Source organism: Dermatophagoides farinae, chromosome 1, assembly GCF_024713945.1.
Source record: "Dermatophagoides farinae isolate YC_2012a chromosome 1, ASM2471394v1, whole genome shotgun sequence".
In the NCBI taxonomy this organism is placed as follows: Eukaryota; Metazoa; Arthropoda; class Arachnida; order Sarcoptiformes; family Pyroglyphidae; genus Dermatophagoides; species Dermatophagoides farinae.
The window spans coordinates 2,635,595-2,649,538 of record NC_134677.1 but is presented as its reverse complement, the minus strand read 5'-3'; the positions used below and the strand labels follow the sequence as shown (position 1 = coordinate 2,649,538).

The 13,944-nt window shown below is 32.3% G+C and overlaps 4 protein-coding genes across 4 annotated transcripts; 3 read left to right on the top strand and 1 right to left on the bottom strand.

The window, feature by feature from the left end:
* The first annotated feature begins 36 nt into the window (after positions 1–36).
* On the top strand, positions 37–6,084 carry LOC124492361 (uncharacterized). The gene is given in 9 exon segments (XM_075729710.1): positions 37–361; positions 478–1,028; positions 1,030–1,253; positions 1,345–1,943; positions 2,022–4,103; positions 4,773–4,952; positions 5,012–5,234; positions 5,287–5,751; positions 5,812–6,084. Coding segments are annotated over 8 exon segments (4,146 nt in total). The 5' UTR covers positions 37–361; positions 478–866; the 3' UTR covers positions 6,023–6,084.
* Positions 6,083–6,847, top strand: LOC124492366 (histone H3). Its single transcript, XM_047055236.2, has one exon. The coding sequence runs from the start codon at positions 6,288–6,290 to the stop codon at positions 6,696–6,698; it is 411 nt and encodes a 136-aa protein (XP_046911192.1). The 5' UTR covers positions 6,083–6,287; the 3' UTR covers positions 6,699–6,847.
* A 512-nt stretch (positions 6,848–7,359) lies between these two features.
* On the top strand, positions 7,360–7,885 carry LOC124492368 (histone H4). The gene has a single exon (XM_047055238.2). It carries the CDS (start codon positions 7,410–7,412, stop codon positions 7,719–7,721), a length of 312 nt encoding a protein of 103 aa, XP_046911194.1. The 5' UTR covers positions 7,360–7,409; the 3' UTR covers positions 7,722–7,885.
* Positions 7,886–8,176: 291 nt separating this feature from the next.
* On the bottom strand, positions 8,177–8,755 carry LOC124492367 (histone H2A). Its single transcript, XM_047055237.2, has one exon. It carries the CDS (start codon positions 8,679–8,681, stop codon positions 8,307–8,309), a length of 375 nt encoding a protein of 124 aa, XP_046911193.1. The 5' UTR covers positions 8,682–8,755; the 3' UTR covers positions 8,177–8,306.
* Positions 8,756–13,944: the final 5,189 nt, after the last annotated feature.

Below are 13,944 nucleotides of genomic sequence, written 5' to 3'. Positions count from 1 at the left end.
TATAAAATTCAAAATATATTTCATGAAATGCAATAAAAAGTGAGGGTTATTTTTTTCTAACAAAAAACAACACATAACGCTCACCAATCCAGAACGAAGAAAATTAATGATTGTGATAACATACATATAGTAAACGACAAAGTCACCTAAATTCATATATGAAAATAAAAAGTATACCATAACGATGATGATGAATATTGGCATCCAAGTTGCGAACCAAATAATAATAATAATGAATATTAAGACAAAAAATGAGAAGAGAAAACTGAATTCGAGCCAAGAATCTTTGCACAGTATAACTGTATACAGCTTTGAAAATGAACTAATTCGAACTGAATACAACGAAAGCAATGTTACAACGGTAATAATGCAAATGAGAAAAAATATTTTTCAACTTTGTGAAAAAGTGGATGATAATTTTTTTTTTTTTTTTTTTGCAAATCTTCATTGTCGTCATTGCAATCTTGATGTTTTCAGCCAGAAATATACGATTCTTATGATTACCACCATCTTGTGATCTTTACGAATTTTCAAACATTACCGGTACACTTTGTGTGTTTGTCGATGACGACAATCATAATAGGAATTTTGTTCAATTTTCCTTGATAACAGCTATACATTCATTGAGTAATAATTTTTTTTATTCAATGTTTTGATTGCTACTTTTCATTTCATGGCGACATCAATTCAAAGTCAATTATAGAATGAGAAAAAACCTACTTTATTCAATGAACATTTTATGAATCATCATCCGATTTATTTTTGAATTTCCACTCTTGATCGATTTCATTATTATTGTCATCATGATTTTTGAAAAATGAAATTATTGTTTTTTATCACATGACCACTTATTGATAATAATCATCATGGCTACTACTGCATCGAAATTGATGGAAAAAGATGAACAATTGCAGCTGTGTATACAACGATTTGTTTCAGATACACAATCAATGATCAATCAATTCAGTGAACTATTCATTGGTGAATTACGACGTTTCGCTGATGTTTGTATGGAATTTTCCGTTTCCTTATCGTAGCATACAAGAAGATCGTCAATTCTTATCTGCTGAGAATAAATCGCTCAAAGATGAACTTGATGTTCGTACCGCTGAAGTAGATTTTCTTGGTAAAGAACTTCGAGAAATACGAGAAGAAAATGATGAATTAATACGTAAGATTGAATGTTTGAATATAAATTCGGATGGAGAAATATCGATGATGATCCATCATGATCGACCTAGAGATTATGCTGTGTAAGTATTGAATTTTTGTTTTTTTTATTTGCCCAACTATTACGCCGAAATGATCGCTTGATCATGATCATGCTGTTGTTTTTTCTTGTAGGGTCAATTCTATGCCAGCATTTCCAAGACGATATTCCAGTGCTACTGGTTATGAGCCACCGGCTTCATCAGCTGGTAGCTATCATCATCGAGAAGAAGGTGTTCCAATTCAAGAAAACACTGAATTTAATTTAAGTACCGAATCATCGTTGCCATCAACAAATTCGAAAAATCAATTAATGCTCTTGACACCACCTATTGCTTTCAAAACAAATATTGCCAATAATAACAATATTGATAGCTCTAATAATAGAGGTAAATTATCGCCCTCAGGAAATCAAAGTAGTGATGAAACTTCATCAAATAATCATACAAATGAAACAATACGTTCGCATTCACGTGATGACATATCAACACTTTATGCTCATTTATTGAATCATGATAATAATAATAATAGCGATTCAGGTAGTAATCAACTAATCGGTGTAAATAGTGGTTCATCGAGGAATTCAGATCGATCACCATCGTTGGATGAAATACGTGGTATTGGTAATGCAAAAATCATTCAAATGGTTTATAATCAAACCAATGGATTACAAGAACAAAGAACATTATCAACGGCAGTTAGTTCATCAGCCGGTACATTCTACGATTGTAGCAGTATGTCAAATTTCGATAATTTAAATGATAATTGTATGTACAATTCAAATCAGCAACAATTACTTAAAACTGTTACAGATCAAATAAGGCAATTGTTCGGCAGACCGACGGAAACGATTAGTGACCAACATCAACAACAACAATCATCATCGATAAATACGACTATGGTATCACCCCAAGTTATTGTTTGCCATGGATCAAATGATGAAAACGATGGCGGTTTGATCAGCTCTCCTAATATTGGACAAAGTACAATGATTGACGGTGAAATGAAAAAACGTCATCCAACCGAAATCACCACTAATATTGATCAGTCATCAACAATCGATGCGATGTATGCGAATGCATTTATAGCGAAAACACCATCACCAAATTATTGTGATTATGGCCAACATTTGGATAAATATCGCTGTGATAATGATCATAACAATGATAAAGAATCTGGTGCAGGTGATGTCGATGAATTTTTGCTCAATGCTCCACCTGTTCAACGATATAATTCGAAAAAATTATCAAAAAAGCGTAAAAGTCGTCGACGAGCTGGAGCCGAAACGAACCGTGATAATGATCAACATTTATTACAACAGAATCAACCAGATATTTCGCCGACCATAATCATGCCATTAACATCGATCGATTCTATTTCAATAATTCCCTCACCGAAAATTGATCTAAATCGTTACCTACTAGTAGAAATTTGTCACATTGTTTCACCATCGCATTTTTATCTTATAATCAATGATGAAAAAATCGGTACGAATGCATTCGAAGATTTTCTGGAACGATTTCAAAATTTTTACAAATCAGTCGAAGCAATTGGACAAGATGGCAATGTGAATGATGATGATATTGATGATGTTGATGATGAAGAACGCCAGTTACGAATGTTGGTTAGTATACCACCATCAACTCAAACATTGACAATCGGTTCATATTGGGCATGCTATATTGATGATGAATTGGATTGGCGCCGTGTACAGATTATTGAACGATCCAATCTTGATGACCATTATAGTTCCGATAGTAATAATCATGATGAATTCATTATGGTCAAAGATGTTGATTCCGGTTATTCAAGCCTAGTGCATATACAAATGATACGGCCATTAACCTATGAAATGGCACAAGTACCAGCATTCGCTGTACGTTCATCATTAGCATTTATTTATCCACATCATCATCATCAACAACAGTCATCTCATGTCAATAATAGACGTGATGATCAATACTATGATCAATGGCCAATGGAATGTTGTCAATTTTTTGAAGATATGACCTATGATCAGATATTGACAGCATCAGTTCTGCAAATAAATCATTCGAACGGACACCAACAATCATTGGAAATCAATGGAAATCTTGATGATGAAATTGCTCACGTACTACTTTGGTGTACATCAGCTGAAGATTATGAAATTTTCATCAATCGTAAATTGATTGAATTGAATTATGCAAGCAATGTAGCCGACGATGATTCATGGATGGATCAATTTAATGAAGTTCTTAATAATAACGTAGCTGCATCACCATCACCAGAATCACCAAATATCGAAACCTGTTTCAATATTCAACTTGCAAAACCGACAGATGAAACGGCTATTGTAGCTACAGTTTTACCACCTGCATTCCAAACAATAAACAATAATGATAATGCTCAACCTGAATCGAATGGATCAATGAAATCGATGGAAACAGCTCCAAACACCGAATATGTCAACCCTGTGGTAGGCAATAATGAATCGATTAGTAGTAAACAAATGGATAGAAAAATTAAGATCAAAACTAGAAGTAAAAAAAAGAAAGGTTCATTGAACGAAGCCAAAGACGAGAACAACGAATGTCCCGATTCCTGCATCAATCGACCAGCAGTACCGATACCGATGATTGGAGACGTCGACGTCAACGGCCAACAACCATCCGTGACGAATACCAGCATCACCAACAACAATACAACGACAATCGAATCGGAAACGAATTATTCACTAGGCAAAACATCGAATTCGATAACCGTGAACAACGAAAAGATGATCAAAAAGTCCATTTGTTCATCTTCAGACAACCGTAGTTTTAAACACCAACAAGAGCCACATTCATTGTTACCACCATCATCTCCATCTCCTTCCAAATCACCGAATAGCTTGCTACAACTATCCATTGAACGTAAGTGTCAATCAAATGGTAGAAAAAAATCTACAAAAAAAAATTCTTTAGCATTATACTGATAATAATCAAATTGAATTCAATATCGATTAGGGAGTTCAACATGATTCATTTCAATTTTCATATGAATTCCTCTCCCTTGAATCAGAATCCACAAATGTTGAATGAATGAATTCAGCTAGCCGCTATCCAATTATCTGACCGCTTTATTATCTTTCTTATTATTTATTGTTTTTTTAATGAAAACGAATCCAAAATCAATCAACAATAACATAATGAAGATGATTACGACAGCAACAACAACAAGATGATTGCCGAAAACAGTTCAAAACGATTGCCGAAAACAGATGATTCACAACCACCACCATTGTATTGGTTGGCTGCAACATCATTATTCTTATTCATAATCAGCTTTTTCATAACATTCACAGCAGCCATTTCATCATCATCATCGTCATCGACTTTTATTTTTTAAAAAAAATTATTGAATTATGCTTAATTCAACAATCGATGCTGCTTGAGAATTATTGAATTTATAAAACAAACGTAGCAATGTTTAGTGCTTCTCAAATCTCAATGATTTAATAATGATTGCAACGACATTCTTTTGTGTGGAATAAAATGGAATATTTTTTAAATTTGTGAATTCTTCTCATTTCTCATGAATAGCTATAATTCAGATTAGTATAGCCATCCACCATTCAACCTCAATCCCGAATAACAACATCATAACCCATGAACAGAAAGAAATTGACTATTTGAAACAATCGATTGATGATTCTGACAATCATGATTCATCAATATTTGATCATTATTGTCATACATTACATCATGATCCACGATTATCAAGTAAGTTTTTTTTGTGTAATAAATGAGAATAATAATCGAATTGAATTGATTATTTTCAGATTGGATCATTCAAAAACATTCACGTCATGTTGTATTGAAAAAAACATTCATGCCGGACAAGATAAGCTATTTGTTGTTTATAAGCTGTTATTTTGAACCAAATAAATTCATTGGAATATTACCATTTGGTGAACGAAAAATTGATTCTGAACAATTAGGACAATTTGTACGGAACACACAAGAATCTCAAACACCATTCCGTCAATTTGTCAGTGATATGACGTAAGAAATGTAAAATGTAATTGTCTTCTTTTGACTAATTTTTATATTTCAGAGAATTTTATCGTCAAGAACAATCATCATCGTTACGACTTTTACCCGAACAATGTGTATTCGAACAGAATAATACAAGCAGTACTATTGTATTCTATGATCAACAATCCGGTCTTTTTCTTCGTGGGCATATTGTCGGTCGTGATATGATAATGGAATCACAAAATGTTGATTATGATAAACAACAACAGCAACAAGAATCAATAACTGAATCAAAAAGCGTGAAAGATTTGCTCAAAGTGCCTAACGATGACAATGATGATAGACCAATGAAACAGAAAAAAACATTGTCACTAAGACGTCGTTCATTACATGATTATACCACACGATACATTATTTATGCCATTGATGTTGGCAGGTATTTTCAAGTACCATTGAAACACATTTATCATCTGGATGATCGTTTTAAAATGGCTAAACCATTTGCTATTGTATGTAAACTACATGGCTATCCTAATAATAAAAGGTTTGTGTAATTTTCTACTATTCTTCATCTATTTATGAATTTCTTTGATTTTGGTTTTAGCAAATTATCGAAAATAAGATCGATAATAATGGAAAAGAAATTTTTCGGTATTCGTTTTATTGATATTGATTTCAGCACCGAACGTTTTGCCGTTGAATTATTTACGGTCAATCTGAAAGATGAGGAATCCAGTTTTAAGATGAATCGACCATCTTCATCATGGCGAACATCATCACCGTTGATAAGCAAAAATTTGATTCATCTTATCTAATTTTTGTGTATTCTTTCATTATTTTTAATTTGTGTTTGATATTCTAAAAAAATCGAGCCAAACATGAAAACTCACGATGAAAAGTCCCTCCCACTGATTTTCCCTCCAAACTTAAATTTCGCGCTCTTTTCATGCTCCGCCTTCGAGTTTTGTCTTGTTCTGATGGTCGACTATAAAAAAGCGATTCACACCAAGTCTCGTTACTCATTTGTTGGTTGGTATTCGTGACGTTCGTATTTTCAGATCGAAAACAAAATAAATCAAAATGGCTCGTACAAAACAAACAGCCCGTAAGTCAACTGGTGGTAAAGCTCCACGAAAACAATTGGCAACCAAAGCTGCTCGTAAATCGGCTCCAGCTACTGGTGGCGTAAAAAAACCACATCGTTATCGCCCAGGTACTGTTGCTCTTCGAGAAATTCGTCGATACCAAAAATCGACTGAATTGCTTATCCGTAAATTGCCATTTCAGCGATTAGTTCGTGAAATTGCTCAAGATTTCAAGACTGATCTTCGATTTCAATCATCGGCTGTAATGGCATTGCAAGAAGCTTCGGAAGCCTATCTTGTTGGTTTGTTTGAAGATACTAACTTGTGTGCTATCCATGCAAAACGTGTAACTATTATGCCGAAAGATATCCAATTGGCTCGCCGAATTCGTGGTGAACGTGCATAAATCTATCCATTTTCATTCTATTCTAATTCATCATTCATATACAAACGGTCCTTTTTAGGGCCACATTTTTATCCAATTGAGATTCGAGCATTTTTTAATCTTTGTTATTTATCATTTTGTCATTTGAATAAAATCATTTTAAAAAAAAATTCGTTTCTTAATAATATCTGGAATTAGGCCTAGAGGTCTGCTATTACGAATATGGGAAATGAGCTTATTTAAAAAAAAAGTTTACCATGTGAATTGAGTGAGTCAAAGATTATGAAAATAAGAACCGATTTCTCGAGTTTTTTTCAATGCAATAAAGGACGACAAACGAAACAAAACATGATTCCATTGGTTTTTGCAGTTTGATTTATTTTTTATTTAGAAAGTTTATCGAAAGAAAAAAAACCGTTTTTTTTTGTCATGCCAGACCAGGCCAGATTTTATTTTGTTTTGCTAGTATGAAGCAATGCTAGTTTTTTTGGCGCAAACTTTGATAGAAATCAAATATTCCTTTTGAGTACAAAAAAAACAACCTTTGCTATCACCATGCAGTTTTCGCGCGAAAATCGACACCGATTTGACATGCGCTACGACAAGACTGAGTTCACTCGAGCTCTACTCTACGAGTATATAAATCCAAGCATTGGCAATCCAATCTTCATTTGCTATCTCTTGTATTTCGTGGTTACTTCAATTTTTTTTTTTGACAAACTCTCGAAAATCATGTCTGGCCGTGGAAAAGGTGGTAAAGGTCTCGGAAAAGGTGGCGCTAAACGTCATCGTAAAGTTCTTCGTGATAATATCCAAGGTATCACAAAACCAGCTATCCGTCGTTTGGCTCGTCGTGGTGGTGTAAAACGTATCTCTGGCTTGATCTACGAAGAAACCCGAGGTGTCCTCAAGGTTTTTCTCGAAAATGTTATCCGTGATGCTGTTACATACACTGAACATGCAAAACGTAAAACAGTCACTGCCATGGATGTTGTTTATGCTTTGAAACGTCAAGGACGTACTTTATATGGTTTTGGTGGTTAATTCCATTTTATCATTCACATCATTTTACAATTTGTATCCATCCATTCATCATGTCATAATACATTTCATTAAACGGTCCTTTTAAGGACCACCAATTACATTACGAATAAGAGCTATTTTTATTTTGAATTTAATTTTTAAATAAAATAAGATTCTGATCATTATTTCTTTGTCTAAATTTTAATCAGAACAGTGAGAACACTATTTTCATGGGTTTGGAAAAATCTGTTTGTTTTTTCCATTTTTTTTTTTTTATTTTGGTTATTTGGGTTGTCATATGTTGGTTTGTTTTCTATTTCAACCTTTTTCGGTTATATTATTACAAATAAAAAACTTGATCGAGTAACAACTTTGAATCACAAAATTAAACAAAAACATAACCCCCTGATCTGCAACTCAAATTTTTCGCATATTCTAGTGATGATAAATAAATCAAAGTGTTTCAAATGATAAAATTATTTACGAAATGAAAATTTTATTATACAAAAAAAATGCTCAAATTCGGTAAATGAATTGTGGTCCTGAAAAGGACCGTTTTATATGATGATAATGGATAAATGTAAATGAAATTGAATGAAAATGAAATTAAGCAGTTTTTTCGGTTTTTTTTGGCAACAATACAGCTTGAATGTTGGGCAACACACCACCTTGGGCGATGGTCACACCACTCAACAATTTGTTCAATTCTTCATCATTACGGATGGCCAATTGTAAATGTCGAGGAATGATACGGGTTTTTTTGTTATCACGGGCTGCATTACCGGCCAATTCTAGAACTTCAGCGGCCAAATATTCAAGAACGGCAGCAAGATAGACTGGAGCACCAGCGCCAACACGTTCAGCATAATTGCCTTTACGTAACAAACGATGGATACGACCAACCGGAAATTGAAGACCAGCTCGGGATGAACGAGATTTGGCTTTGGTCTTGACTTTACCGCCTTTACCACGTCCAGACATTGTAGATTTGATTTTTGGTAAATGAGCAAATGAATAGCAAAACAAAAAAAAAAATTTCGAATGTTAGAAATGTATTGCAATGATTTAGCTTAAATACTTTGTGTTTCACTCGAAAAGTGGTGTACGTAGCAAAAACGCGCCAAATTTTTTAGCTCCTCCTTTTTTGAAACGTGATTGGTTCGTGCTGCGTATACCACTTAGAATCGTATATAAGTCGAAATTGGATGGCAAAAATCATTATTCTGTCTGTTTGGTTTTTTCGATCAACAACTGGAGTTTCAACAACAAATCTGCAACAATGGCCCCACCAAGCACTGGTAAAGCTGTCAAAAAATCCGGCAAAGCCCAAAAATCTGTCCGCGCTACGGACAAGAAGAAGAAACACCGTCGTCGCAGGAAGGAATCTTTCTCGATCTACATCTATAAGGTGTTAAAGCAAGTCCACCCGGACACCGGTATTTCATCGAAAGCCATGTCAATCATGAATTCGTTTGTGAACGACATCTTCGAACGAATTGCTGCTGAATCATCGCGTTTGTCACATTACAACAAACGAACAACCATTACATCGAGAGAAGTTCAAACGGCTGTCCGACTTTTGTTACCTGGTGAATTGGCCAAGCATGCCGTATCCGAAGGAACCAAAGCCGTCACCAAATATACATCCAGCAAATAATAATTTCATTATTTAATTCATCATATAAAACGGTCCTTTTCAGGACCACAATTTAATTACGAATAAGAGTATTTTTTTTTTGTAAACTTTCAATTGTCCATTATCATTGTAATGTAACATTCTGAAAATTCAATTTTGCTGACTATACACCAGTAATTTTCAACTATTGGTCATCGAATAAACGATTGTTTTAGTAACTTAAACAATGACGGTTGATTTAGAGTTTGCCAAGTTTAGACGGTCGTTTTGGAGCGAAATTTTGTTGTTATTCTGCTCAGTAGCTGCTCTGTCTGAACTGATTGTCATCTGGTGTTAAAAACTAAAAACTATAAATCAACCATTTTACAATAGATGGCAGTGCTAATTTAAGCTAAAATATTGCCAGTGTGTTATGAGGCAAATAATAAAATTGGTCAAATTATTATTCGATTTGTGGAACAATCTGGAATTCTCATAACCGACATTCTCGTTGAAATAGGAAGAATATTTTCCCGGTTTTTTTGCATGCGTTGCCGATGGCTACACCAGAATCAAAATTTATAATTGTCGACTGAAATTGAATAATTCCACTATAATTATCTCATGATGAAAATGTTCCATATTATTTGGTTTGCTACCAATTCTCAGTAAGCATAAAATTATTTTTATACTATCATTTTTAATGATATTTTTTATTTTTTACTTGTCCATGTTTCGAAATCGGATGCAAATGATCTCCATGATCATCATATAAAAAGAAAACAATAACAACACATCTATCAAAACTACTTGTTGGAAATTATCATAATGATGATGATCATCATCAATGGATTGTCATTCAATCATCATTTATCAATATGAAACTCAAATTATAAATATATTTTCATGAAACGAAGACGACGACTACGATGGTGGTGGTGGTGGTTGTTGGTAGTTGATGATTAGAATCGTCAATCATTTTCTCGTAAAAAAAACTTAATGGTCATTGAAAGATGATTATTGCGAACAAAACAACAACAACAACAAGACGATGTGTGTTCATTACAATTCCTATTGTTATTTTTTTTTTGCTGCTGCTGCTGCTGTCATTTTTTTGAAACTGTCAGCCAACCACTTTATTTTGCTGTGGGCTTTTCGTTTCTTTTTTTTTTGTTTTTCTTTTAGATGATGATGATGATGATGATGGATTCACGGTAATGGCGCGAATGATGATGTTCACTTATCATTATCATCATCATTTTGGTGTGTAACCTTGCACTTTCATTCATTCGTGATGAACATTAAACATTGAATTCGTGTTTGTGTCTGTGTGTGTGTGTGTCGATCTATTCCGATGATCATGGATTGAGATGGCAATAATAATAACAAAATCTCATTTTCACCAAAATAAAAGGGGTTGTCTACTGTCATTATATTCTTGAATTTTTTTTTCTTCATCGATTTGATTGAAATTGAATGGTTTGACAATTCAGCATTTTGTTCTTTGCATAGTGTTAGATATATTTCGTAAAAGTTTTGAAAAATAAGTGGCGATCAAAAACAAGTATACAATATTCTCATGGTCATCGAATGCGAAATCAACCCTTTTTTGTTTGTTTGATTGTTTCAGTTTTTATTTGAATTGCTATTGAATTTGTTTTTCTCTTTTTTTTTTCTTCGATCATAAATCATTATTACTATTACTATTTGTTTGTCTTGAAATTATGGAGATTACACCTAATGTCAACTATAGTGTGTAATGAAAAATGGCCAAAAAAAAAATTAATGTGTAAGAATCGTTTCGTCTTTTAAATGAAAAAAAATTCATTACAAATTGACAGAAATGAATTTGATAATAATCTATAGATTATGGCTTTTGTTCGTAGATGGCAGCCTGAGTTCTAATTCTTCTGATTATTGATTTTTTTAAAACCAAATCCGATAAACGATCGATAAAAAAAAATAATGAAAAAAATCGACCATTATGGTTTATTTTCTTTTTTTTTTTTTTTTGATCAATTTATTTGGTGTCGATTTTTCTTTCGTTCTGTTTTATCCACACTACACAAACGGTATATATCGGGTCATCGACTGATATCTGGTACACATAGAGCTATATATCGTCATCATCAATCATCGATCACTAGCCAACATTCTTTAGCTGCCAATAATCGAAAAATTATTTCAGTATTGGAATTGAAAAAAAATAGGAAAAACAAATTTGCCGGTTGCTCTGGTTGTCTTTTCTAATTGATGAAGCTTATCAACCATTGACCTAATGAGATAACTCGTTGAGAACCCGTAAAATATAACAACAACAGCGACAATTTGATGTTGAAGTTGAAGAGGCAAAATCCTGGTTTCTATCTATCTATATATATATGTGTGTGTGTTTAAATGTCTCACAAAAAAAATATCAACAAAAAAATCATGGGAAATGTTTTCATGTACAATTTTTTCCAGGTTACACCATTTTTATTCTGACAAAAAAAAAATTATTGCTGTTTTCATGTATGGTTTCCAATAAATAATAATTTACTTTTGTCATTTTTGTTGTTGATTCATATTGATTCAATTTGTACAAACACAATTCCTAATTGTGTTGTTGATTGTTTGATTCACACAACTGTGAATGGATCCAAAGTAAAATGGAAAAAATGTCATTATTATTGTTTCCTATTGTATCATCATAATATATTTATAATATAAAAAAAGATCTCTGACCGAAACATTTATTGATTGATTCCCATTGTATGGTTACCATACGTACGGATTCAGTTGGGACATGTCCAGAATTTTAAAGATTTTTTTTCAGATAAAATTATTATGTGATTTGTTTTTTTTGTGGCTCAAGAAATGAATATATAATCATCATCATTGCAATGGTTTTTTTTTCTTTTACAATTTTAGCCTTATGATCATCAATTAGATGATTATCGAATCACATCAGTTTTTTTTTTTGCTTTTAAATTGAAAAAAAGTTGATAGAATGATAATGAATGATAAAATCAACCAGTAAAATTGATAGATTTAATCTACGTTAATTTTATCTGTCTACCTTCTGGAAATCAAGGAAAAAAAATGTAACTTTGTTATTCTCAAATCAAACGATATGTCTTCTCATTGATGCCTGTGCTGTTGTTGTTTTCGTTGTTGATGATGATTATGATGAGATTGATTCGGTTGGAAGAAAGCAAAAGTTTAAAAATGAACCAGACATTTGTTTTTCCTATTTATTTTTATTTATATTTGAAACAAAAATACGCAATCAGTATGACAAAAACAAAGTTGAATAACAAATTTATCCGTCTCGTATATTTGTCTTGTGATTTATCGTCATAAAAGTGAGATAAATAAAAAAAATGTTTGAAAATCTCAATTTTTTTACAAAGATAAGGAAAATGGTAAAATTAACGATAAAAAAAATTGATGTTAAGAATGATATTGAGAATAATGCGGAAGTGATTGTGGTAGTAGTAGTAGTAGTACCTTTCTTTCATTAATTTGTGACATAACGTAAATCCACACACATATATACCAATATAATTGGATTATCATTCCAGAATAAAAGAATGATTGACGAATCATTTTATGACACTATTGTTACTATGATCGGACTAGAATACTTGCCTGGTTGCCATCTTGATTCGTTTTTTCTTTTGATCACCATCATCGTTATGGAAAAAAAATATCGAACGACAGGCAAAAACAAAAATCATCATCACTATCAACAACAACAACAACAACAGCCGACAAATTTATTGGAAATCAGTGTATGTGTGTTTTTAATGATATGAATACGAATGACATAGATGATGGTAATGATTAAAAATGATTTTTTTTTTTTTGAAATGAAATCGAAGAGTTTTCCTATTAGTTTGATTATCATTGGTACAATCATTGATAATAATAATAATAACGTAAAAACCAGTAAATCCAGACATTTTTTTATATTGGATAGTGAAAATAAAATAAATTTTTATCATTATCAAATCATAGTCTGATATTATTACTTTTTAATGAATGAATCAATCGAATTTTTTTTACAACAAAAAAAAATCTTGGTTAACATCATCATCAACAACAACAACAACAACAACAACAACAACAAAAAGCGTACATTCATTGGAAAAAAAAATTTCTTCCTCAAATTTATGAGGGAAAAATTTCCAAGAAAAATCTTGAAAATTTTTAAAAATCTTTAAATCAGTATTATCATTATTTGGCCACAAATTACAATTATCAATGGCTAGATAGATGAATGAATGAATGAATGAATGAAAAACTAAAATGAGATGAACCAGGTGGATTTTCAAAAGATTTTTTTTTCTTCTGTTTTGTTTTCACCAATTTCACAAATAAAGTTGATGTATGTGTGTTAGAGAGAGAGAGAGAGAGAGAGAGAGAGAGAGAGAGAGAGAGAGAGAGAGTTATTCTGAACAACAACAAGTCTGGCAATAGTGAATCTCATAAATACATAATCAGTAATCATTATTTTTTTTCTGATGATCAACCAACTTACTAGACCGAAAGTGAAAATTCAGGTAAAAGAAAAAAAAATGAAAAGAACCTTGACTTTCTCTTCAGTTGTTATGATAATAATAATAATAATAATAATAAAATTCGAAA